The 27,903-nt window shown below is 39.6% G+C and overlaps 1 protein-coding gene across 2 annotated transcripts; it reads left to right on the forward strand.

Moving 5' to 3' along the window:
* Positions 1-57: 57 nt before the first annotated feature.
* Positions 58-27,879, forward strand: KLHL28 (kelch like family member 28). Of its 2 annotated transcripts, none has more exons than XM_056133822.1 (6): positions 58-191; positions 11,061-11,161; positions 13,362-14,260; positions 21,978-22,421; positions 25,597-25,805; positions 27,391-27,879. In XM_056133822.1, exons 2-6 carry the CDS (start codon positions 11,096-11,098, stop codon positions 27,552-27,554), a joined length of 1,782 nt encoding a protein of 593 aa, XP_055989797.1. In that variant the 5' UTR covers positions 58-191; positions 11,061-11,095; the 3' UTR covers positions 27,555-27,879. The 2 variants fall into 2 exon arrangements, with proteins under 2 accessions (XP_055989797.1, XP_055989796.1); XM_056133821.1 differs by having other exon boundaries at positions 102-191; positions 11,053-11,161.
* Positions 27,880-27,903: the final 24 nt, after the last annotated feature.

Below are 27,903 nucleotides of genomic sequence, written 5' to 3' on the forward strand. Positions count from 1 at the left end.
GGAAGCGCGGACGCGAAGAAGGTGGGGCTAAGGCGTTCGGCGGAAGTGACGCACATAGGGCTCAGGGCGGAAGTTCTCCGCCCCACCCGTAAGAGCTGGGGTTTGCCTGTGAGCGAGCGAGGATTCTGCCTGGGCTCCCGTTGTCCACCGCCCTTCATTCTGTGGCTGCTGGCGCGATTCCTGGGACTCAGGTATTTTTCTTGGGCCGTCGTCCGCCGCCGTTTGTGCTCTGGCACAGTTTTGCCCCAGTGCCGCCGGTGCTCCCTCCAGTGAAAGGAACGAAGGCGAGGCAGAGAGAGAAAGAGAGGCGACATCTTCTCTTGCAGGGCTCGTTCCCGTTCGAATCAATCGCGTCGCGTTCTACCACCCGGAGTCAATGCGATTCTTTCCTTTTGGCTGTCCGCGGACCCGGACGGGAGATCGTGACCCAGCACTTTAGTTCTCGTTCTTTCTTTAATAATCATAATCATAATAATATAATTTTTTTTAACCTTCAGAATTCTGTTTTGGGGGCCTTTCCTTCTGTTTGGGGGGCATTTCCTTCGTCCGTCCAACCCCCGTCATTTGTCAGTTCCGTTCTCTAGCCCTGGAGGAATTCTTGGTTTTGGAATGGTGGGTTTGGTTTGGGTCCACCCCACCCCCACCCCCGCCCTTCTCTCCCCTTCTCTGCGGCGCTTGCGGTTCTTTCTGGAAACGTTCGGAACCTGAAGACTGCTGTGTGGCTCCCAAGAGCTCACCCCTCCTGGCTTACGAGTTCTCAAAGCCTCAGTGTAGATCTGTGGGACCCATTCCCCTCGCCCCCCTCGCGCCCCAGCGGTCCCAACGCAGGGTCCCTGCAGGGTCTTCGCGCGCGGCCCTGCAGCTTCGGTGTCTTGGAAATGGATATTGTTTGTCAAGTCGTTTTCCGTAGCGGTGGAAGTTCTTGGGCCTCGCGGTTCTAAGAGAATCCCGCCCGATAGATTTCAGGCTCCAAGTAGACGTTTCTTTGTTTCAGGCGAGCTGAGTTTGCTAAACATCTTCTTGTAGGTGTTGAGACTTAGGCAGATCCCAGAGATGAGCTCTCTGGGTGTGAGACGGAATTCGCTTGAGGGCGAGAGAGATGTTTGTTTTACTTTTGTTTTGTTTGGCGGCTGCACTTGGTGGTGCTGAGAGCTTACTCTTGGATCTGTGCTCAGGGATCCCCTTTGGCGTGCTGGGGGAGGTGGGGGGCGGGAGGGAGGGAATTTGGCGTGCTGGGATCGAATCCGGGTTGGCCATGCTCGAGGCTTGCGCTCTGATCCCTTGTACTATTTCTGCAGCCCCTGTTTTTCTTTTTCTTTCCTTTTTTTTTTTTTAAGGAATTCTCTGTGCGTTTTGAATGAGCCAGTGAGAAAAGCCGAGGTATTACTTAGATCCCCACTTTATGCACTTCAAATACAAGGGTTCCGACTCTGCCCTTCAGTACCTGAAATGTCTTTTTAGAATAGTTTCCAGTCTTGGTTGAGTCACATGTGACAGACCAGTTATCAATAATGTTTGATGATGTAGATTCAGAAATAATTGTTGGATGTTGTCTTAAAATCACAACTTGAAGGATGGGGGGGAGGGGAGAGAAGGGAAAGGGAGGGAGAAGGGAGAGGGAGGGAGAAAAGAAGGAGAAGGGTGAAGAGAAACAGAAGAGAGGAGAATGGAGAGAGGAGAGAGAGCATGATCGCTAAGAGCTGGAGCTCCTTGTCAGGGGCCTTTCACCGCCTAGATAGAGCCCTTCCGCCGCCTAGTTAGAGCCCTTTTACCGCCCAGTGATTTTCCCCAATGCGCCGCTAGAGGGGACCCCTGAGCCCCAAACTAGGCTAGCCCACCCAACCCCCACCCAGCTCCACCTAGTGTGGCCCAAGAAGTCAGGAGGCAGAGGGAGAGCACAGTTTGAATATCCTAGGTTTCTTTTATTTTGGGAATAGCACAAATGTGCTTGAGTCTTGGGGATGTAGGCAACCATACCGGTTGGTTTTTGCTTCCAGAGATTTGGGCCACACCCTGCGCTGCTGGGGAGAGCTTTCCCACCCAGGAGCTGGAGGGTGGCCGGAGACCATAAGATAGATAGCAGGGAGTCAGCCCAGGTCTTCCCTGTACAAAGCAAAAACCCCTGTGCCATCTCTTCTCTCTGGTGCACATCCTCATGTTTTTAAATAATTGGGTTATACATTGTTAACTTTGATTTTGGTCATATGATTGTTGACAAGCATTTCCTGGAATTCAGTTTGGCTGGCATATATCAGTGGGCCAAATAATACTTTTTTCCACCCCAGTGCTGGGTGTGGAATCGAGGTCATCACACATGCATGGCAAGAGCTGTACCCCTGAGCTACATCTTTGGCCTCTCCAAACTTTAAAAAAAAAAGTTTTTAAATTTCAGCCTATGTGAAAAGAATGATAATTATAGCAGTTAATGAAAACAATATCTAGATCTTACATAGAAACTCTTATTCTTTTATTCATATGCTCAAATTTCAGGAGGCTAATTAACACTACAGAATGTTGTACATATTAGAATTTACACATTAGAATTCCTGTTTATGTTGGAATAATAGTGATCAGAATTTTCAGATTGAAAATCCAGTGCACTTCTTTTTCGTATCCAAGAAGTTGGGAAGTCCAAGTTAATAAGTAGAGATTGTGTAGTAATCATGAAATTAAAGAAAAGAACTTGGAAAGTCTTGAACGATATTTCATCATCAGAGTATGGTAGAAACTTAAGAATTACCCTCTCTATAGAGAATATGTTTCAAGGGACTTGTGTACTTAAAGCAACATGAATCTTCATTTGCTTTGAACTATAGTTCACTATATTGTACTGAAGTATATGTAAATATAGTACCTTATTAGTATAATACCTCGTTTGTGGGATTTGTACCTCATCCGTCTAATATAGGTTATTTATTTTTATTTAAAAACAACATTTAAAAATTTCATTAAGTTTGTGGAATTTACACCTCATCCATGTAATAAGCGAATTGCTTATTTCCATTACAAAACAACTTATGAAAGTATTCTTATATTTCAAAAATTGAGGAAATTCTAAAAAATGAATATTGAGAAGTCTTTATGTGGTGCCAAGGATTAAGCACAGTGCCTTTTTGTATACAAATCATGCTGCTCTAAGTTCTGATCCTCAGATTTCTCATGAAATCTGAGAATTATAGAATAAAATGTTAAATCGATTACTTGAACAGCTCTGAAAGTTGGTTATCAAGAAGTTGGCTAAGGGTATATTAAAATTAACAAATTTATTTTAAGTTTTGGGATTTGAGTTAGTGTTTGTAATAGATATCTTTTTTTGCTTATTTAGGGGCCATACCTAGTGATGCTCAGGAGTTACTCCTGACTGTACCCTGGCGGTGCTTTGGGGACCATATGGGATGCTGGGGAATGAACCCCCCCCCCAGGCAAGGCAAAATGCCTACCAATTGTGCTATCACTCCAGCCCCCCCCCTTTTTTTTGTTAATTTTTTTTATTAGTGAAACACCATGAGGTACAGTTGTAGATTTACAATTTTTTGTGCTTGGGTTTGATTATACAATGATCAGATACCCATCCCTCCACCAGTGCCCATTTTCCACCACCATGGATAATATCCCCCCCACCCCCATCCCCCCATCCCCCCCTGCCTCTATGGCAGGGCAATCCCCTGTGTTCTCTCTCTCCTTTTGGGTGTTGTGGTCTGCAAAAGAGGCATTGAGTGGCAAACATGTTCAGTCCATAGTCCACTTTCGACATCCATCTCCCCTCCTGGGAGGGTCCTCCAAACACCCTTTATTTGGTGTTCCCTTCTCTATCTGAGCTGCCCTTTCCTCTAGAATGCCCAACTGGCCTCTAAGCTATGGAGTAATCCTCCTGGTGCTGATCTCAGCTATTCTTGGGTATTAATCTCATATTTTGTTACTTTATATCCCCCAGATGAATGCAATCTTTCTATGTCTATCCCTCTCTTTCTGACTCATTTCGCTTAGCATGATACTTTCCATGTTGTACCACTTGTATGTAAATTTCATGACTTCATCTTTTCTAACAGCTACATAGTACTCCATTGTGTACATGTACCAAAGTTTCTTTAACCAGTCATCTGTTCTTGGGCATTCAGGTTTCTTCCAGTTTCTGGCTATTGTAAAGAGTGCTGCAATGAACAAACAAGTGCAGATGTCACTTCGACTATACATTTTTGCCTCTCTGGGATATATTCCCAGGAGTGGTATTGCTGGGTCAAATGGGAGCTCAATTTCTAATTTTTTGAGAATCGTCCATACTGTTTTCCAGAAGGGCTGAACCAGTCGACATTCCCACCAGTAGTGAAGGAGTGTCCCTTTCTCGCCACATCCACGCCAGCACCGGTTGCTTTTGTTCTTTTGAATGTGGGCCAGTCTCTGAGGTGTGAGATGGTATCTCATTGTGGTTTTGATCTGCATCTCCCTGCTGATTAATGATGTAGAGCATTTTCTCATGTGCTTTTTTGCCATTCGGATTTCTTCTTTGAGAAAGTTTCTGTTCATTTCATTGCCCCATTTTTGGATGGGGTTGGATGTTTTCTTCTTGTGGAGTTTAACCAGTATTTTGTATATCCTGGATATCAACCCCTTGTCAGATGTGTATTCGGCGAATATCCTTTCCCATTCTGTAGACTGTCTTTGTATTTTGGTCACTGTTTCTTTGGAGGTGCAGAAGCTTCTTAGTTTAAGATAGTCCCATTTATCTATCTCTGTTTTCACTTGCTCGGCCAGTGTCCAGCCCCTTTTTTGAGTTGAATTTAAGGTAAAAGCAGTTGCTCTTAAAATAAATAAATAAATAAATAAATAAATAATTTTCCTTAAAAAATATATATATATATTATTTTATTTTGGGCCTTACCTGGGAATGCTCTGGGGTTGCTCCCAGCTGTGCTCAGACGACTTGACAGTGCCCAGGATCAAACCTAGAGCTCCTGCATGTAGAGTGTGCACTCTAGTCCATTAAGCCTTTTCCCTGCCCCAAAACATCTTTATATTGGTGATCAGTAATAAAAGTATTAATTGGTTGATTGAACCATAATGGTTTTACCATTTTTTTCTTACTGAAATTTTACAGACTTCTGGGAATATTGGAAAGCAATGTGAATTCTCTAAGCTAGGAAGTATTGCACAGTATAGTATTTTAATTTGATATAGTATGAAGAAATACCGTGTAAATAAAAAGTCTAATATTAAAGGGTTAATTGTAAAATTACTCCAATTATGTGTTTGCTATAGAACATACTCTGCTATGTACTTAAGTGATTAACTCATTAAGTCCTCATAATTTTTAAGGTTGTATCATTTGCATTAGAACTCTAGTACACTTTATAGATATTTTCACTGTAGAGTAATGAGCAGAGGAAGGAGTGAAATTCTACTGGTTTAGCTGCTTAGATCCGTGGAAATAACATTGGTTAAAAAGAGATTTGATGGGGGCCAGAGAGATAGTACAGTGGGTAGAGCGTTTGCTTTTCATGTGGCTGACCTGGGTTTGATCCCCGGCATCCCATATGGTCCCCCAAGCATCTCCAGGAGTGATTCCTGAGTGCAGAGCCAGTAGTAACCCCTGAGCATCTCTGGGTGTGACCCAAAAAGCAAAAAAAAAAAAAAAAAAAAGTGACAGAGAGATTTGACGTTTGATGTTAGAGGATAAAATTACATTTTTTCCATGCTTAGCCATTCATATATATATGTATATATACATATATATTATTAGTGAGACACCATGAGGTACAGTTGTAGACTTACAAATTTTTGTGCTTGGGTTTCAATTATACAATGATCAAATACCCATCCCTCCACCAGTGCCCATTTCCCATCACCACGAATCCCAGTATCCCTCCCATCCCCCATCCCCCTTACCGCCACCCCCTCCACCCAACCCCCCCCCACCCCCCGCCTCTGTAGCAGGGCATACCCTTTTGTTCTCTCTCTCCTTTTGGGTGTTGTGGTTTGCAAAAGAGGTACTGAGTGGCAATCATGTTTGGTCTATAGTCTACTTTCAGCATGCTTCTCCCATCCCGGGAGGATCCTCCCAACACCCTTTATTTGGTGCTCCCTTCTCTATCTGAGCTGCCTTTTCCCCTAGCATGTGTAGCTGGTCTCCAAGCCATGGAGCAAAATTCCTGGTACTAATCTCGGCCATTCCATTCATATATTTTTAATACAGTTTCATTATTTAGTTAAATCTTCTTTCGGTTTCTGTTCTGAATCAGTTTTTGTTTGAGTAACAGCATTTAAGTGTGAACGTGAGCTTTTTAAAATATATCAGGATTAAACAAGTTTTTTAGTGGTAGATTTTCATGGCTTTGTTTTACATTCCAAAGTCATTGTGTTCTTGCTTTTTTTGAGTTTTGGTTTTGTTTGGGGGTCACATCTAGCAATGTGCAGTGGTTGCTCTTGGCTCTGCACTCAAGAATCACTTCTGGCGGGGCTGCAGGGGTCATATGGGGTGCTGGGGATTGAATCCAGATTGGCTGGTTACAAGGCAAGTGCATTATCTGCTGTACCATTTCTCAGGCGCGTGCCATTGTGCTTTTCCATCCTGACTCAAAACTATACCGTTAGGAGCCACAGATTCGAATATGACTCACACACCTGGTATACTGGTTTAGCTGATGTATTGTGTTCAGTCCTTGGCACTGCAAGAATGTAAATAAAACAATAATAGTTTTAAATCATTTTGTCTCTTTTAAAGTGCTAACATATAAATTAACAGTATTTCACATCAGTTGCAACTAGTTTTCAGAGGATGGTTTAATTATGTAGTTTATGTAATCACCTTTCCTGCGTGTAGTAATGGCTTTGAGAACTTGTTTTCCAAATTACTTATTTATTTCTGAATTTATGATAATCATGTTTCATATTTTTACATGCTTCTAATTACACTTTTGTTTCCCCAGATATGATGAAAGTCAATCTTGGGGACTGGGGGTGGGGGAAGGAAGATATATCAATTTATTCCATAAAATTATAAGTAAATTAAAATAAAATCACTGATAAAATTACACATCATTAATTGAAGACTTCTGTAAGGGAAGTTGAAACTGTGGGGGGGGGAAAATTAAGAGCTGATGCAATTAAATATCTTAATTTTAAATCACATTTTACAGAAAAGCATCTTTAAACTTTTAAAAATAAACAATTCTCATTTCTAGTCACCATTTATTTTCTTGCAGATAATTGCCTCCCAGCTGATTTCAGCCACTGTTTTGTAACTCACGTGTCAATTAAGTAACTAAACTCACAGCTTGACCTTTATTAGCTTAGTTTTAGAACATACCTTTGTGAAGCTGCTCTAGACTATGAAAAGTTTGAGGTTTTATCTAATATCTTTACATGGGGCTAGAGCCATATCACACCGGGTAGGGCGTTTGCCTTGCACTCGGCCAACCCAGGTTCGATTCCTCCGCCCCTCTTGGAGAGCCTGGCAAACTACCAAGAGCATCCCGCCCGCATGGCAGAGCCCGGCAAGCTCCCCATGGCTTATTCAATATGCCAAAAACAGTAACAACAAGTCTCACAATGGAGACGTTACTGTTGCCAGCTCAAGCAAATCCATGAACAATAGAACAGTGCTAAAGTGCTTTATATGATGAATATTTATGTTACAATAATGTTATTTGAAGTGAAGTGCAATATTAGAACCTTTAAAAGCTTTTCGAATGGATCCCATTTATTCTTACTGACTACCTACAGTTACTTGAATTTTAGAGTATTTCTAAGCATTAATTTATGGTATTAAGATTTCTGGCCAGCATGTTAGAGAAGAAAAACCTGCTTCTTTAATTAGGTAGTAATTATTCCATAGATCTCGTTTAGGTCTTTGATGTACTGTTATATCCAGCCTGCATAGCATACATGTATGTATGTGAATGCATACATCATCTCTTTTGACATTTCTGCTCTGTACCTTTTTAGTTTCTTGTTTTGGTTAAGATTTTAACAATACTAAGAAATTATGAGTTTATAAGTGAGGCAATAGAACATCATATTTAAGAACTCTAGCCACAGGGGCTGGAGCGATTGCATAGTGGGTAGGGCGTTTGCCTTGCATGCGGCCGACCTGGGTTCAATTACTAGCATCCCACATGGTCCCCTGAGCACCGCCAGGAGTGATTCCTGAGTGCAGAGCCAGGAGTAACCCCTGATCATCGCCGGGTGTGACCCAAAAAGGAAAAAATAAAAAGAACTCTAGCAACAGCACTGTAGCACTATCACTGTAGCACTGTCTCTTTGCTTCTGATTTCTTGAACTATAAAACCGGAAAATAGTAACAATGCCAATCCCATGGTATTGCTCTGAGAAGTAAAGAAATTAATACATTTAAATATTAACTGTCACCCTATATCAATCAAATAAAAGTATTTTAGTTGCCATCTTAGAATAATTTAGCCCTTGAGGGGAATGATAGTACGGCGTTTATGGTGCTTTCCTTGCTCACAACCATCTTGGGTTCTATCTCTAGCATCCCTGAGCACAAACAGGACTAATTCTGAATACAGAGTCAAAAGCAACTCTTTTTTTTTTCTCTTGGAAGGATTTTATTTTTTAAAAAAAATTATTATTTTTCAGGTTTCTTCCAGTTTCTGGCTATTGTAAAGAGTGCAAAAGCAACTTTTGAGCATCACAGGGTGTGCCCCCAAAACAAAAGAATAATTTATTTGGGGGAGGATCACACCCAGCAATGCTCAGGGGTTACTCCTCAATCTGCACTCAGGAATTACTCCTGGTGGTGCTGGCGGACCATCTGGGATGCCAGGGATTGAACCCGGGTCAGCAACATGCAAAGCAAACGCCCTTTCTGCTGTACAATTTCTCAGGCCCCAAAAGAATAATTTAATCTTGTCAAAAGTCACAACAATTTCCAGTGGTTCAGTAAATATATTTTAGCAGATATACACTGTTCAGCACTGTAATATTTTTGTGCTCAACAATCACTCCTGGAAGGAATTGGGGATGTTCGGTACTAGGGATGGAACCCCGGTCAGCAATGTGCAAGGCAAGAGACTTCCCCACTGTACTATTCCTCTGGCCCAGCATTATACTATTTTTAGTGTAGAGACCGTTCCAATTTAAAGAAAAATTCTGCTCCCTTTGTTATCTTCTTACTGTAAGATTTTGTCAGTTCTAATTTAAACTTTCCGATCTTCAGGTTATCAGTAAGGCTTATACCAAATTTTGTGCCACATACGTTTTTTCAACGCAAAGTTTCAAAGACTTAACAAAAGCAGAGCCGTATGTTGAATCCCCAAGTATTCGTTACTTAGCTTCAGCACTTATCAGCTCACAGCATTAGGTACATCTCTTTCAACTCCCTTATTACATATTCATTTAAAGTAAATCTCTGACATCACAGTATGATCATCTACAAATACTTCAGCATGTGTTTGTAAAAGATAACTCTTTAAAAATATAACTACAACCTCACTGTTGGTAAAAAAAATAATTATCAGCTAGTATAATCAATAATTCCACTACATATAAATTTCCAGTAGTCTCCCAAACAATGTATATGTGTGTGTGTATGTATGTACATGTATATGTTGCCTGTGTGCATATTTCAGGGGTTGTGTTGGTTGCTATGTTTTTTATTTTGTAGGTTTATTCTCTTTTATTTGTTTCAGTTCATTTGTTGAAGTGATATATATAAAATGTGATATATATATATAAATGATATTAAAATGTCTCAAGTATGTTTTGGCGGATTGTACTCTTTTGGTATAAAGTTGCTTTGTAAAATTCTCCATATTTCTTGTAAGCTAATAATTGAATGTAGACTGTTGACTACATGTTCTATTTTGCTTTGGTGGGAAGGGACCCTTAATAATACTCCTTAATAATGCTTAACAAGGGGTGAACTGTTTTTCTATCAGAAAAATGTCTGGTTATTTTTCTTTGTGAAATGTTTACAGCCATTTATAATTATTGCTTATACTCATTAGTTCAATAAGATTGAAAAATAGTGGTATTTTATTATTTCCTTTTTTTAAGTTAATCGAAATACTTTTTTGTTTTTTTGTTTGTTATTTATTGAAATACTTTTATGGAGAGAAGTTTCCTTTTATCTGTAGTCATGGTCATTTAATTACGAGAGATATGTTTTGAGAAATGCTTCCTGAGGTGATTCCATCATTATATGGACATCATAGGATCGAATTACACAAACCTAGATGGTGTAGCCTGCTGTGTACCTAGACTGTATGGTTGGTATGCAGTATGTGACATATTTGGTAACAGTGTGCTATAGTAAGTATATAAAAGGCACGATAGCTACTTAAGTTTTTGCTTCTACGTTTCGAGGAATGAGTTGGTTTATTAGCATCCTCCTTTAAGTGATCAGTTAGAGCTTGTTTTAGATAACATCTTTATTACCACTGTGAACTCATGTATCTAAATAAGCCCAATTTGTTTAATCAGTTCCATAATTATTAATGACCTCTTTGCTCCATCTTTGAATCGTGAATGCATATCTTATATGGTTCCTCAGGTCTTTATAACCCCGGTTATTGATGATTTCTTGTTACCCAGTAAGTAAAAATTTCAAACTTAATCCTGAAATATTTTGTCTCATGCCTCGAACAAGATGTTTGTCCTAAAAGTTCTGTTCCTTAAAGAATAAACAGTGCTAAGGACCATCTGTAGGTGCTAGAAGTACTCTTTACTAATGGATTGGTCATTAATAGTTTCTAGGTTTTTTAATTAGGTGGAGCTAGGAAATAAAATTTATATTTCAGGGCCAGTGCTATATGTCAGCAGTTAGGGTATTTGCCTTGCACATTGCCAACCTGTGTTCCATCCCTGGTTCCACATATGATCCCCCCGAACACAAAGCCAGGAGTAAGCCCTGAGCTCCATGGGTTGGTGACCCCAAAACAGAACCAACAACAACAACAAAAAGAAAAGGTAAGATCTTTATTGATATGATCTCGTTCTAGCCCCAATAAGGATCCTAGGGATAGAAATTATTCCCATTCATTGAGTGAGAAACAGAATTTATTAAAAAAATAATTTTTCTCTTGGACCTACTAGAAATAAAGGGTCGGTGAATATCCTAAATTCCAGCCAATCAGTCATGGACTTTACCATCTCTGGGAGAAGACACAAGAAAAGGACAGGAGCTGGAGAGACAGTAAAGCAGGTAAGGTGCTTGCCTTGCAACATGCCTGACCCCACTCGATTCCCGGCACCCCTTATGGTTCCCTGATGACAGAGCCAAGAGTAAGCCCTTAGCACTGCCTCCCAACAACTCCCTCCCCACCAAAATTTTCTCTATGCTTTGTTTATTCCACCCTTCCCTCTGACCCTAATCCATGGCAACAATCAGTCTTTTTATTGTTTCCATGACTTTGTCTTTTCCAGAGTAGCTTGTGTTTCGAATCATGCAATATATAGCCTTTTCAGACTGGTTTCTTTCACTTCTAAGTTTTCTCCAGGTGTTGTATGTCTTTTCTTTCATGTTTTTCCTTCCCTCCCTCCCTCTATACCTCTCTCCCTCTTTCTTTTCCTTCCTTCTTTCATTCCTTCCTTCCTTCCTTCCTTCCTATCTCCCTCCCTCCCTCTCTCCCTCCTTCTCTCCCTCCCTTCCTCCCTCCATCCCTCCATCCATCCCCTCCTCCTTCTCTTCTTCCTTCCCTCCCTTCCTCCCTTGATCTTTCTCTTCCTTTCTTTCTCTTTCTTTATACCCCCCACCCAATTTCTCTCTCTCCTTCCTCCCCTCCTCAGGACTTATTTCTCACTCTGATCTCAGGAATCACTCCTGGCAGAGCTCAGGTACCATGTATCCATGTGTGTTGCCAGGGATTGAACTAATCAAAGCAGATGCCTACCTTCTGTAATATTGCTCCAATACCTCTACACAAAAATTTTTAGTGATTTTTATTTTGGAGGGTGGTGGTATTTGCACTATGCCTGGGTACTTGTGTTGGGGGTTACCGTTGGTGGTACTGGGGATTGAATTGGGGTTGGTCACATTCAAGGCACATAGCTTGATTTCTATAATATCTGGTACCCTATCTTAAGGAGATATGGTCTAGAGACTAGGGGTATTTTTTTTTCTTTTTTTGGTAACCAGAAGGTTGGGGTGGGGGATGGGGCAGTGGCATACCGCACAATATTCAAGGGTTATTCTGTCTCTGCATTCAGGAATTATTCCTGGTAGGACTCAGGATATCATATGGAGTAACGAGGATTGAACCTTTTCTCCTGTATTATCACTTCAGCCCCAAGACCCTAGCTTATTTTGGGAATGGGGAGGGTATTTTTTAAGCTATACCCAGAGGTTTGGGGTGGGGGGTGGGGGGGTTATGTATGGCACCATGTGATGCCAGGAATTGAACCAACGCTGGCTGCATTCGAGGTAAGCACTTTAACCTCTGTACTGTCCCTCCCACTCTTAGTTCCAAACTTAATAAACTACATGGAGGCCCCATGTGGAGTGGAGTAACAACTGAAAGTGGGGATTGTGAAAAACTCTTTTTGGAGCTAGAGAAAGGGTTACAAAAGTGGGAAAAGATTTTTTTAAACTGGAGCTGGAGCAATACTATAGTGGTTAAGGATTGCCTTGCACACAACTGACTTGGTTTGATCCCCTGCATTCACTATCCCATGGATTTCCACCTGTGACTCCTTGGAATACCCCTCCCCCATTGAGAATGCTGGTCTAGACAGTAAGTCTGTTGTCTTTGCTATAGAGCATCAGATTTTATGTTAGTTTCTTGTTTACTTAGTTGACAATACTAATTGACAATAATAACAACACCAAAATAATTCCAAAATACTCTTTGGAAAAGCATGTATAAAGTAACATAAAAATTTTCCAGTGAAATTATCGGTTGGTTATATTGGTAGACATAGGTTTAATTATTGAGAAAAATAGCTGAATTGCTGTGATGGTGTTTCAAAATGATATTTTCTTTTTAGCAAAAGTATTCCATCCCTTCCCCCTCACCCCCAACACACACGCGCGTGCACACACACACACACACACACACTACGTATTTTCATTTGGGTTCAGTGATAGGTCAGAGTTGACTTTAAAGGAAAAAATAAAAGAATTGGCAAGGTTCACATCCAAAAGACAATTTTCAAGAGACTTTGTGATTTGGGGAGCATACCACATAATATTTCAGCCTCTTCTCTAATAGCTGAAATAAAGGGGGGAAATTATATGATTGCCAATATCCCTTGTAATTCTTTAACACCTCTGTCTAGTATATATAGTAATCAAAAAAAATAAAAGGGCAAATAAGCAACAATATTGATTTATGCTATTTTTAAGGTACTCATAGAAATAATATTATTTTGAAGTAACGGTTCTTATATTTTTTGTCTTTCTATAGGTGGAACACACATCCCCCACCTACATGCTTGCTAATATAACCCACTTACATTCTGAACAACTTCTTCAGGGCTTGAATCTTCTTCGTCAACATCATGAACTCTGTGACATCATTCTTCGAGTAGGTGATGTTAAAATCCATGCTCACAAAGTGGTACTTGCCAGCATCAGCCCATATTTCAAAGCTATGTTCACTGGAAACCTTTCTGAAAAAGAGAACAGTGAAGTTGAGTTTCAGTGCATTGATGAAGCTGCTCTCCAGGCCATTGTCGAGTATGCCTACACCGGGACTGTTTTTATTTCACAGGATACAGTTGAATCTCTCCTTCCAGCAGCAAACCTACTCCAGATAAAACTTGTCCTGAAAGAATGTTGTTCTTTTCTTGAAAGCCAGCTTGATCCTGGTAATTGTATTGGAATTTCTCGTTTTGCAGAGACTTATGGCTGTCATGATCTTTATTTGGCAGCCACTAAATACATATGTCAGAATTTTGAAGCTGTTTGCCAGACTGAAGAGTTTTTTGAGCTTTCACATGCTGATTTGGATGAAATTGTCTCCAATGACTGTTTGAATGTAGCTACTGAAGAGACTGTTTTTTATGCACTTGAGTCTTGGATCAAATATGATGTACAAGAACGCCAGAAATACTTATCACAGCTACTTAACAGCGTGCGATTACCACTCCTGAGTGTTAAGTTTCTCACTAGACTTTATGAAGCAAATCATCTTATTCGTGATGATCGCACTTGTAAACATCTTTTGAATGAAGCTCTAAAGTACCACTTTATGCCTGAACATAGACTCTCTCATCAGACAGTCTTGGTCACACGCCCTCGCTGTGCTCCCAAAGTTCTTTGTGCAGTTGGAGGAAAATCTGGACTATTCGCCTGTTTGGATAGGTAACAGCTTTTTTTAAAGAATTGTTGCTAATAGATTTTATACTCTTAAACTAATTTTCTATATGTTAAAAATAATTTGAGGGGAAATAATATACAGGTAAGGCACTTGCCTTGCACAGAGCCAACCCGGGTTTGGTCCTTAGCAGCCCATATGATCCCCTGTGTACCAACAGAAGTTAACCCTGAGCACTGCTGCCAGGTGTCAAAAAAAATAATAATAATTCAACTATTTGCTTTTTTAAAAATTTTTTGTTTTTTCCCCTTTTTTAATTCTGCATTACTTCCTTAATGGTACCATCTTCCTTAATTCTACATTACTGTTTTACATAGTGTTTTCAATGATGCAGTCATCCATTTTCTGCAATACTAAAGTACTTTGTATTTTTGGTCATATCAGTGATGCTCAGGGCATTACTTCTGGCTCTGGGCCTAGGGATCAGGATTCTTGGGGCTTCAGATTACCTGACCCTGTGGAGTACTGGGGATTGAACCTGGGTTGGCCATGTGCAAGGCAAATACACTGCCCACTGTACTATCTCTTATCCCTGCCAACATTTTTATTCTCAATTCTTAGCATGACCTCTCCCTCCCAGAACACTTATACCTTTACTCATCCTAGTTACTTTTCTTCTGTTTTATGTTTGGTTTTGGTTGTTTGTTTTGGCTTTTCTTTAGCCATTTACATCTTTAAACTTTCTTATTGCTGGTTGAGAACTTGTTCAGAGGAGAGCTAAGTACCTTGGACAAAGGATGCTTGGAGACAAGAATTGGTTTTAATTTGGTTAAGAATCATTAAAAAAGAAATATTAAAATACTGATGCAAAAACTGAAGTTTATGTAAAATTTGTTTTCTTTAAGTATTTTTTAATGATGGTAGTAGTGAAACTAGAGTTGTAAAGCTGTTGTGTTGAAAGCCAAATTGTAGGGGCTGGAGCAATAGCACAGCGGGTACGGCGTTTGCCTTGCACGCAGCCGACCTAGGTTCAATTCCCAGCATCCCATATGGTCCCCCGAGCACCGCCAAGAGTAATTCCTGAGTGCATGAACTAGGTGTAACTCCTGTGCATCACCGGGTGTGACCCAAAAAGAAAAAAAGGAAAAAAAAAGCCAAATTGTAAATATTCTACACTTTGTGACCATTTAGTCTTTCTTTTAACTACTCCAGTACCTGTACCCTATAGTACAAAAGTGACAAAAGAAGAATGAATGAGCATGGAATGGTTTCTTGTTAAACTATTCATAGAAGTAGCTAGTGAGGTGAATTTGACCCACAGTCATGGTTTGCAAAGTCCTCATTTGGAGAACTAAGTAGTGAAATGAACTTGTTTTTAGAGGGGGAATGGGTTGGGGCCACACCTGGCATACTCCCAGCTCTGCACTTAGGGATCATTCCTGGTGGGCTCAGAGGACCATATGAGGTGCCAGGGATTAAATCCAGGTTTGCCACATTCGAAGCAAATTCCACCTGCTTGACTATCATTTTGTCCCTAAAATGTACTTCTGTACATATGGGTGTATCTTGCAGACAAAACTAAATTTGCTTATCCCTTGGCTGGAATTGCTTTTGAAAACTTTTTGTGTTTACTGGTAATACCTTCCGAATCATTTCCAAAAATTTGGTAGACTGCTTTTCCAAAGAAAACTACTATTTTATCATCATCAACAAATATAGTCTATTTCTTTTTAAATTAGAATGAACCTTAATTGTGGTCTAAAACTAGTGTTGTGCCACCTGGGAATATTACTTAAGGTGACTATATGATTTGGTTGTTTGCTTTTCTTTTCTTTTCTTTTTTTTTTTTTTTGTTCAAGGTACCTGGTACCACTCTTGGTGATGTTAGTCCCAATTTGGGTCAATAATTCTTCTCCTTAAAATCATCCATTGTTAGCATAAAGTAAATCATATCAGTCAAATTTCACTGCAAAAAATTCTAAATAAAATTTGCTTTAAAGTTCTTGAGCAGTTGCCTCTTGATCTCAGTATTAGGCAAGCTCCCCGTGACGTATTCGATATGCCAGACACAGTAACAACAAAATCTTCAATGGAGACGTTACTGGGCCCGCTCGAGCAAATCAATGATCAACGGGAGGGCCTTTACTTACTGAAAAATAATAACAGTTATTCAATATTGTTAGATCCAGTAGTATTTCATAAGAAAAAGTTTTATATTATAAAGCAAATTTTCAAGAGCTAGAAGGATAGTACAGTGGGAACATGCTTGTCTTATGAGCAACCAATCTACGTTCAATCCCCAGAACCCCATCAGTCTCCCAGTGAGCCCTGCCGGGAGTTACCACAGAGTGCAGAGCCCCAGGAGTCAGCCTTGAGGTCTGCTGAGTGTGGTCCACAAACAAAACAAAACAAAAATTTCAGGCTGGGGGTATTGCTTAGAAATAGAACTTGTATATTTGATGCCCTGGGGTTGGTTTATCCTTCCTCTCTCCCTCCATCCCTCCCTCCCTCTCTGAAAACAAAGTTACTGTCACGGTCCTCCCGTTGTTCATCAATTTGCTCAAGCGGGCCCAGTAACATCTCCATTATGAGACTGCTGTTACTGTGTTTGGCATATTGAATAGGTCACGGGTAGCTTGCCAGGCTCTGCCGTGCGGGCGAGATACGCTCGGTAGCTTGCCGGGCTCTCCGAGAGGAACGGAGGAATCGAATGGGGATTGGCCATGTTGGCCACTTGTAAGGCAAACGCCCTACTGCTGTGCTATCGCTCCGATAGCACAAAGTTACAAAGATTTATAATTGAATTTCAAGTATATATTGTTCCAATCCCAGTTCCTCCACCAGTGCCCCCAGTATCCTTCTGCCTGCCTATGTGGCAAGCATTTTTCCCCTTCCCCATTGCCCTAGTGTTCCCTTCTCTAACTTAGTACTCCCACCCCTTCCTACTGAAACCAGTTCTGCTCTTGTTTTTTATTGCCATTGGGAATTTGATATGCCCCTATGAAGTTTCTTTATATCCCACATATGAGAGAGATCATTCTGAGTGTGTTCCTCTCCTCTCACCATGGTGCTCTCCAGATCCATCCATGTTGCAGCAAATTGCATGATTTTTTTTTTTTTTTGGATTTTTGGCGATGCACAGGGGTTACTCCTGGCTCTGCACTCAGGAATTACCCCTGATGGTGCTCAGGGGACCATATGGGATGCTGGGGATCGAACTTGGGTCGGATGCATGCAAGGCAAACACCCTACCTGCTGTGCTATTACTCCAGCCCCACAAATTGCATGATTTTATCGATGGCACAGCGGTAGGGCATTCGCCTTACATGCGGCCAACATGGCCGACCCAAGTTCAATTCCTCCGCCCCTCTCGGAGAGCCTGGCAAGCTACCGAGAGTATCTCGCCCGAACGGCAGAGCCTGGCAAGCTACCCGTGACGTATTCGATATGCCAAACACAGTAACAACAAAGTCTCTAATGGAGACGTTACTGGGCCCGCTCGAGCAAATCAATGATCAACGGGAGGGCCTTTACCTTTACCTTTTACCTTTATCTTTTCTTACAGCTGAGAAAATATCCATTGTGTATATGTACTATAGTCTCTTTATTCAGTCACCTATTCATGGACATTTGGGTTGTTCCCATATTTCAGCTATTATATATAGTGCTGCAATGATGTAGTGCAAATGTCTTTCCTGCATTGCTTTTGGGCCTTTGGAGTACAGTTGCTGAGTCATATGGAAGCTTAAGTTCTGGTTTTTTGAGGAATGTCCATATTGTCTTCCAAAAAGGTTGGATCAGTCAACATCCCCACCAGCAATGAATGCAGGTCGTTCTGACCCCATATCCTCACCAACACTGCTCGTTGTTGTTCTTTTTGATGAATTGCAGTCTCTGTGGTGTTGTGACATATCATTGCTGTTTTGATTTCATTTCTCTGATGATTAGTTATATAGAACATTTTTTCATAAGCTTTTTGGCCATTTGTAATTTCTTTCTTTCTCCCTTTCTTTCTTTCTTTCTTTCTTTCTTTCTTTCTTTCTTTCTTTCGTTTTCTTTTTGGGTCACACTGGCAATGCTCAGGGGTTTCTCCTGGCTCTGTACTCAGGAGGTATTCCTGGTGGTGCTCAGGGGACCATATGGGATTCTGGGAATCGAACCCAGGTCAGTCGTGTACAAGGCAAATGCACTACCCACTATACTATCACTCCAGCCCCTGTAATTTCTTTTTTGAAGAAGTTTCTGTTCATCTTTTCTCCCCATATTTTGATAGCGCTGAATTTTTTTTTCCTTGTAGAGTTCTACTGGTACTTTATCACGGTCACGGTCCTCCTGTTGTTCATCGATTTGCTCAATGAGTGGTGGACACATAATTTCTCCCATTCTATGGGCTGTCTTTGTGTTCTGGTCATTGTTTCCTTTGAGGTGTAGAAGCTTCTTAGTTTAATGTTGTCCCATTTGTTTAATCATTGCTTCTACTCATGTTGTTCTTGACATTTCATCCTTAAAGATGCCTCTAGCTTTAGTATCATGGAAACAATATTGTGATACCAAGGGTTTGTACTCCAATACCACAAAAAGAGAAAAACAAAAAACTATTTTAAAAAATTATTATTTGGGAGGGAGGGAGCCACAACCAGTGTTGCTAAAGGACTGTGGTAAGGATCAAACCCAAAATTTCCCCATATAAGCACATACTCCAGTCCTTGAACCATTTGCATGGTTCTGAAAACATTTTTTTAGTGAGGCAAAGGGTTTTATGAAAAGAAACTTAGGTGTGAGGGACAGAAAAATATCTTCAGGAGCAAACACAGGCTTCTCTGAAATCTTCCTGAAAACAATTTTTAAATTTCATTTACTTAAAACCATATTTTGCCATATATTTTATCTCTGGAAACACCTGAGTTCAGTTTAATACTTTTTGGGAGGTAAGAGGTCTCCCAGTGGCCCTCAGAAGATACGGTCTCTTCCTGGGAATTCTTGATTCATCAGGCCAGCAATTCAGTGTGAGTGCTTGAGGATATAGTGATGCTTGGGCCTTGTGGTGCCAAGGATACCCCAGCTACCTTGACAGTGCTCGGGGCCTCCAAGGTTGCATTGACAATGCTCAGGGGACCATATTATGCTGGCGATTGCACCAGGTTAGCAACATACAAGCCTTGCAACCCCTGTACCACCTTTCTGCTCCTCACCTTAATTCTTACTAAAATAATTCTTTTATAATTTTATACTTATACAACTAATTTGGGGGCTGGGGCGATAGCACAGCAGGTAGGGCGTCTGCCTTGCATGCGGCCGACTGGGCTGACCCTGGTTCAATTTCTCCGCCCTTCTCAGAGAGCCCGGCAAGCTACCAAAAGTATCTCGCCCGCTGGCAAAGCCTGGCAAGCTACCCGCGAGGTATTCGATATGCCAAACACAGTAACAAGTGTCACAATGGAGACGTTACTGGGCCTGCTCGAGCAAATTGATGAACAACGGGACAGTGATACAACTGATTTATATACAAAAATATTAAGCTCTTATGTGTCAGAGACTTTGTTCTAGAAAATGAGCTTGAGCAAAGTAATAATTTAATGAAGACATTTAAATGACTACTAGTTATATGGTTTTAATGCAGTGGTGGAGATTTTCCATAAAAGAATAAGGGAAAGAAAGAATTATTGCATTGAGGGATTTAGGGAAGTTACTGTAAAAAAATTGATGTCTAAAATTAAATGCTGGACTGGAGCGATAGCGCAGCGGGTAGGGTTTTTGCTGTGCAGAAAATTAAATGCTGATGCTTAAGCAAGAAACTAGTAAAGAAAGATGGGAAGGCTGTAGGAAATGTGTATAGACAATGGTATAATGGAAGTATGTAAGAAACTAAAAGTTGTTTCTTTCACTATAACATTTAAGCCAGAAAATGGTTGACAGTATTCAAGTGGACTACATCAAAGAAGGAATTGGGTGCATTCTGAAGAGAAGATTTTTGGCATATATATTGAAAAAATATTTTAAAGGGGTAGCAAGATGATGAGATTTGTGTATGAGGTTGACTGCATCGTGGAGAAATATTGTGGGAGCCAGGGTTAGAATCAAAGTAATTTTTAAAAGATTATTTAAAAAGCATAGGCAAGGGCTGGAGCAATAGCACAGCACGTAGGGCGTTTGCTTTGCACGCGGCCAACCCGGGTTCAATTCCCAGCATCCCATATGGTCCCCTGTGCATTGCTGGGTGTGACCCAAAAAGCAAAAAAATATATATATATATGTAGGGAAGAAATCATGAAGCCCTGAGTTCAGTTACAAGTAGTAAAATTGGAAAATGGGGCATTAATCTAAGAACTGTCATAAGGTGTCTGATAGAGGTAGTCTGGAGGGTGGATAATAAGGGAACTGGGAACATTGGTGGAGGGAAGAAGATACTGGTAAAGGGATTGGTGTTGGAATGTTGTAAGTCTGAAACTCAAACTCAATAACTTTATAATTCAATGATTCAATTAAAAGAATTTTTTTAATAAATGTTTTATGAGATCAAACTGATAAGATTTGGTTGAATAGACAATGAGTAATAAAACAATGAATGAGACTTATGAAAGAGAGAATATAGAAGAAAGAGCTGTTTTATGGTGGGAATTTGTGTTTAGTTTCGGACATTTGGTCTTTGAAGTGCCTATTTTATGTCCTGATTGCAAAGCTCCAGAAGAACAGGGCTGGAAATTTAAAAATTATCCTCTCAAGGAGTAAGATGTTAGGTACACAGCAAGTAGTAATATTTAGAGATATAAATTTAAAAACCATGAAGATATTTTCAGACTTCTTGACTAATTTGCATATGCCCCTTCTTGTCCACTGAATCATGCACAAAATGAAATAGTTAATCACTGGGAAACATTAATATTTAATACAAGGGTAGCAGGCAGAACTTAGGATGGAAGGCTTCATAAATTTCATTTAATAAGATTACTAAAGGAACAGCAGATGATGGCAATTAGGAAAGGGTATCAAGTGATACAGCCTAATAATAGCAAGTGCTTGAAATTGCTGGAAGTTTTTGAAGGAGGTGAGATAAAAAATTGGGAAAATGACTATTAGGAACAAAGAAAAAAACCTATTCAATCTTTAGGATCTATGGTAGATAAAATATGGAAGAGAAAGATTAGTTCTTAGCTTTAGCAAAATTATTTTTTCTCTTAATTTTACTAGTTAAATTTAGTTATCTATTCAGTGACTGTTAACTGAGCAGTGGAATATAGCTAGAGACATACACAGCCTTCTTCAGTGGACTCAGTTAGGGACTCTTAGCACTCCCAGGACCCCTTTATCTTACCTCATCAATTTACTCTTTCTCTTCCTTGCAAGATTTTGCACTTTGTGTTCTTACCATTAAGACATCTGAATCCACATACCCTTACATTCACTTATTTTTTTTTGTTGTGTTTTGAGGCAACACCTGTTGGGGCTCGGGACTTACTCCTGACTGTGTGCTCAGGGATTACTCCCGGTAGCCTTGGGAGATCATATGTGATGCCAGGGATTGAACCCTGGTCAACCGTATGCAAGGAAAGTACCCTACCCTCTATACTCTCTCCTCTGTCCCTCCAGAGTAATTTGTACCAGTTTATACTCTACCAACAGAGGGTACATTCCTTTCTCATTCATATAATAGTTGTTACTATCTGATGTGTAAAAATTTGTGAAGCTAGAAAGCATATCATGTCTTATTGTGGTTTCAATTTGCTTATTTATTTATAGACCCTTTGTTTTCCTTTTATTTTTTAGTGTGGAGATGTACTTCCCCCAGAATGACTCCTGGATTGGGTTGGCACCTCTAAACATTCCTCGTTATGAATTTGGAATATGTGTTTTAGACCAGAAAGTTTATGTTATAGGGGGTATAGAAACTAATGTACGTCCAGGCTTCACTATCAGAAAACATGAAAATTCAGTAGAATGCTGGAATCCTGATACAAACACTTGGACTTCCCTTGAGAGAATGCATGAGAGCCGAAGTACCCTTGGAGTAGTCGTGCTTGCAGGAGAACTTTATGCTTTAGGTGGTTATGATGGACAGACGTATTTACAGTCTATAGAGAAATATGTTCCCAAAAAAAGAAAATGGATACCTTTGGCACCAATGTCTACAACAAGAAGTTGTTTTGCTGCAGCTGTATTGGATGGAATGATTTATGCCATTGGTGGGTATGGTCCTGCCCACATGAACAGGTATTACCCTTATTCATATATGTTTATTATTTTTTTAAAATATTATTAATGAGTTTTAAACTATTTCTATATGGGTGAATTCTTTTTTTAGTTTTTAAAGTAGTATTGATGGGTACCAGGAAATACAGTGCTTCATAAATTCTTCAAGAATGTAATTGGTATGTGTACTTGGGAATTTAATACAAAACTCACATTAGAAGAATCAAATCCCTCATACTAAATTTTATATTCATTCTTTCAATGCGGATTAACTATATCTTAAAATACATAAATTTGAAAAGAAGACAAAATTAGAGAACTTTAAATTTTGGTGGTATGCATATATGTGAGTGTAACTGTGTGTAAATCATCACTTGTTGCATTACTTAATAGAATTAAGTGAAAGATGTAATTCCTGTATGCTTATGCAATATTTTAATGTATTGTAAACTTAAATCTTACTATTCCTTTTTGGGTTCTTATTCTAGAAAATCAAATACAGCATTTTGTATATGAATTGCTCTGGAATGTGAGTTTTTCAGTATTCTCTAAATAAATGAAAAATATTTACAAGGGTAGAGACTGGAGCAATAGCACAGCAGGTAGGGCGTTTGCCTTGCACGCGGACGACCCGAGTTCGATTCCCAGCATCCCATATGGTCCCCCGAGCACCGCCAGGAGTAATTTCTGAGTGCATGGGCCAGGAGTAACCCCTGTGCATCGCCGGGTGTGACGCAAAAAAAAAATTTTTTTTTAAATATTTACAAGGGTGGGGCTGGAGCGACAGCACAGTGGGTAGGGCATTTGCCTTGCACATGGCTGACCCAGGTTCAATTCTCAGCATCCCATATGGTCCCCCGAGCACAGCCAGGAGTAATTCCTGAGTGCAGAGCCAGGAGTAAGCTCTGTTCATCGCTGGGTGTGACCCAAAAGGCAAAAATAAATAAATATTTACAAGAATAAAAGCTATTTTGGAAAATTAGTCTTAAATTTGAGCCTTTGTTAAAAATTGATATTACAAAGAATTTAATTATAATAATAGTATGTATGATATTGATGATGAGCATTTTAATGATAGTATATTGTAACTTGTTAATTGATACTCGTCCATCAGCATTTCACCTATATATTTTTATTTCTGAGTAAGTTAAAGTATTCCCCCTTTTGCTTGTTACTTTGATCAAAGGAGAGGTATGGTATTTGGGGCCAAGGCATGATTTTTATGCTGTTGTCTAAAATGTATAATTATAAATTACAAAATTTATAATTTCAATTTTGAGGATCCAGAGAAATAGTACAGTGAGTAGGTTGCTTGCCTTACACACAACCAACCTGGGTCCAATCCCTGTCACCCATATGATTTCCTGACCCCCAATAGAAGTGATCCCAGAGCAGAGAGCCAAGAGTAAGCCCTGAGCACAGCTAGGTATGCCACTTTCTAGAAGAAATAAAATAAAATTTAATCTTGACAAATACTGTTGAAGTTTAAGTTCTTGCTACACTTTACCAAATTTTTTTGTCCATTGATTTTGCTCTCATAAATTCTAAGGCCCTTTCAGTGACAGTTACACTTTAGTCAAGTCTAGTCTCTATTCTAAAGATTAGGACTCCTTTTGAGCATTTGAGTTAAAAACACAGCAAACTCAGCGAGCTTTCCTTTTGCTCCTTCAGTGCAAAGCATAGACTTTAGGTCTTTTGGGATTTTCTGGGAAGTCTTTTTTTTTCTTTTTTTTCCCTAGAGGGAAGCTTGTTTTGGAAATTCTGATTTGATTTGTTTTTTCATAATGCAGCTTGGAAATGCCAAGGTTTCTCTGAAATGCAGACTTGACTTAAATCCCTAAATTCTCCTAAATCACTGAGATCACTATGACTAGCCAGATTGTTGTAAAATAGGCAGTGTAATCTCTGTAATAAATCACCATGAATTCAGGGGGCGGGGGAGGGTTACAGATTCTGCCCATTGTTCTTTATTTGCCCTGGGTTTTTGGTGGTTGTTGTTTGGAGGCCACACCTGGCAGTAGTACTTTATTCTTTATTCCTTACTATACTCAGCTCAAGGATTACTCCTGGCAGTGTTCAGGGAACCGTTTGGGGTGTCTAGGATGGAACTTGGGTGTACTGCAAGCAAGGCAAGCGCCCTACCCTCTGTACTACTGTACTATCTCACTGACCCCTCTACCCTGTTTTTTTGTTGTTGTTGTTGCTTGTTTGGGGTTTTTTGCCCAGTGTGTGGGGGGGATGGGGGGCGCTGAATTTTGGCCATGCCCAGTGATGCTCAGAAAGTAAGGTTCTGCATTTAGGTATTACTCCTGGTGATGCTCTGGAAACCATATGGGATGCAGGGTATTGAACTTGTGCAAGGAGAGCACCCTCCCTCTCTCTAGCCCAATTGTTCTTTTTTTCAGCTAGGGAAAAGACACTTAGTATATCTAGAAAATACTTATATTTAGCTTGTGATTTTCAAAGTTCTTTACATGCTCTTATTCTTTCATAAATTCTTTGACGTTGAATTATCCCCACTTTTTCAGATTAGAGGTAATGATTTATCAAGAATTATACCGAGTAAACTTAGGACTAGGGTTCATTCAGATCTTGGCATACATCATTTATACTTGAACTCAGGTTTTTTGACTATGCACTGTAGCACTGTCCTCCCGTTGTTCATCAATTTGCTCAAACGGGCCCAGTAACATTGTGAGACTTGTTGTTACTGTGTTTGGCATATCATATACATCACGGATAGCTTGCCAGGCTTTGTTGTACCAGCGAGATACTCTCGGTAGCTTGCCAGGCTCTCTGAGAGGGGCGGAGGAATTGAACCCGGCTCAGCCGGGCTAGCTGCTCGCAAGGCAAACGCCCTACTGCTGTGCTATTGCTCCAGCCCTATATTATTGGTTTTATAATTTAATGGAATAGCATCTGGAAATCGTACCCATTTTACAAGGTGAGTATTTATTCTTGAAGTAATTAAACAGCAAAATACAAATATTTGGACAAACTACTCTTTCCATATTTTATATTGGAACTTTGGGGAATTGTTTAGCTGGAAGTGTAGTTTGGTGGTAGAGTACTTGCCTTCCTGGGTTCCCTTCCTTGCAGACCTAAATCCAACTCTGGTGGGATTTAGGTCTGCTTTAGTACAAAAAGTGACACAAAGGACATTTGAGTTAATTAATTCTTTTGTGAATATTTACAGTGTGGAGCGTTACGATCCAAGTAAGAACTCCTGGGAGATGGTTGCATCTATGGAAGATAAAAGGATTCACTTTGGTGTTGGTGTCATGTTAGGCTTTATATTTGTGGTGGGTGGACATAATGGTGTGTCTCATTTGTCAAGCATTGAAAGATATGACCCTCATCAAAATCAGTGGACAGTATGTAAACCAATGAAAGAACCTAGAACAGGTAATTATTATTTCTAATTATTTTATTTCTAATATTGAGCAATATTTTTAAGGTGATAGTTCTTGGAGTTGTTTCTTGGGATAAAATATTGCTTGTCCAGTGGATAGGGTGTTTGCCTTGCATGCAGCTAACCCAGGTTCAATTCCCAGCATCCCATATGGTCCCCTGAGCATCGCCAGGAGTAATTTCTGAGTGCAGAGCCAGGAGTAACCCCTCTGCATCACCAGTTGTGACTCAAAAAGCAATAAATAAATAAATAGTTAAATAAATGAATTTAAGAAGAGTTTGTGTAAACAAAACAAAGTCGAGGGGAGGTTTTTTTGTTTTTATTTATTTATTTATTTGTGGGTTATCTAAAGCCAATGTATATCTCATCATTCTCTAAACTTGGAGAGCATTTTAGTATATTACAGCTATAAATTTTCATCTAAACTATATTTTTAAAAAACAGAAATGTTTATAATAGTGTATCTTATAGAAATTCATGTTGTTCATATAACAAATGTCATTTTCTTATATATTAGACACATCTACACATGATATTTGGATTGTTCTGTTGTTGTTTCGGGACAACACCTGGCCATGCTAAGAGCCTACTCCTAGGTTTGGAGACCAAATGGGGTGGTGGTGATCAATCTAGGGTCAGCTATATGTCAGATAAGCACCTTATCTCCACCCCACCAGGTTCTGATTTTTGTTGTACATTAGCAGACTGTGTTCACTTCTAGATATCCTCTTCACTATAAGAGAATCAGACTTGATCAAAAAGTTTGAATTGTGCACACTGCCAGGAGTGATTCCTGAGCACAGAGCCAAGAATAGCCCCTAATCACTGCCGGTTGTGGCCCTCCCCCCCAAAAAAAGTTGAGTTTCAGTGCTCATAGAGAAAAGTAAGTGTGTCTTTAAGGAAAGAAGAAATTGTTCTCTGAACCCAAACTCAAATCACATTATTTGAGGAACAACTTTAAATTACTCATGCTTAAATTAGAAATGCTTTCAGATTATTCTCTGCAGTTATGATTAAAGGAAAGTCTAAAATATAAACATGTAGAAGAAATTGAAGCGATTTGATTAAAGGAAAGCCTAAAATATAAACATGTAAAAGAAATTAAAGCAAAACAGAATGAATTATTTTGTTACTTATACTTTCTAAGGTACCACTGAGAAGAAAAGAACAATGAAAAGTTGGCATAGATTTTTAGAGCTGTGTATAATATATAAAATAGAATTTTTAAAGCATAAGTTATAGTTAAGTACATATTTCAAGTACTTAAGTATATTTAAAAGCTTAATAATTATTAGTGATTTTTAAAACTATATATAAACATAAGTTGAGATGAAAGCATATGGAAGGATATAAATTATATTCTCAATAGTGTTTTCCTGTGTGGAAGAAAGGTAAAGGAAGACTTGGACTTTCTTGTAGTAAGTGCTATTTTTCCAGTGAGCATATAGTACTTATAACTTGTTCAGTTAGCAGTTGAATGTTGAAATGTGTTTAGGAAAACATTAAAATATGAATTATTTTTTTTTTGTAGAGTTCTGTTTTATGAGTAACCTTCTCCCTTCTTACCATCTTTCCTAGGAGTTGGTGCTGCAGTAGTTGATAACTACCTTTATGTAGTTGGTGGTCACTCAGGGTCTTCCTATCTGAATACTGTGCAAAAATATGACCCTATCTCAGACACATGGCTGGATTCAGCTGGCATGATTTACTGTCGCTGCAATTTTGGTTTAACTGCCCTTTGACAAGTACAGACTTGTGAAAATACTGTGGTGATGAACCTTGTACTGCATGAAAGGATGCTCAATATTTTGAAACTCAAGAGCTGCATTGCTTTGTTTTTAACTTGAAATGGCATGAAGACAGAGTTCTGTTGGGTACTTTAAACAAGTTAGTTTTTGGTTTGATCTTTACGTGAATTAAGAAAAAAAAAAAAGAAAAGATCTTGCCAATTGAGTTGTGCACTTTTCCCCCCTCCTAATACTGGTATAAAGTAGTTTTATATTCTTTTGTGTACATTTGAAGAAAACCTTGCTGGTTTTTTTTTTTTGTGTGTGTGTGTGTGTGTGTGTGTGTGTGTGTGTATGTATATGT

The sequence above is a fragment of the Sorex fumeus genome, unplaced genomic scaffold (genome assembly GCF_029834395.1).
Source record: "Sorex fumeus unplaced genomic scaffold, SorFum_2.1 ptg000098l, whole genome shotgun sequence".
Lineage (NCBI taxonomy): Eukaryota > Metazoa > Chordata > Mammalia > Eulipotyphla > Soricidae > Sorex > Sorex fumeus.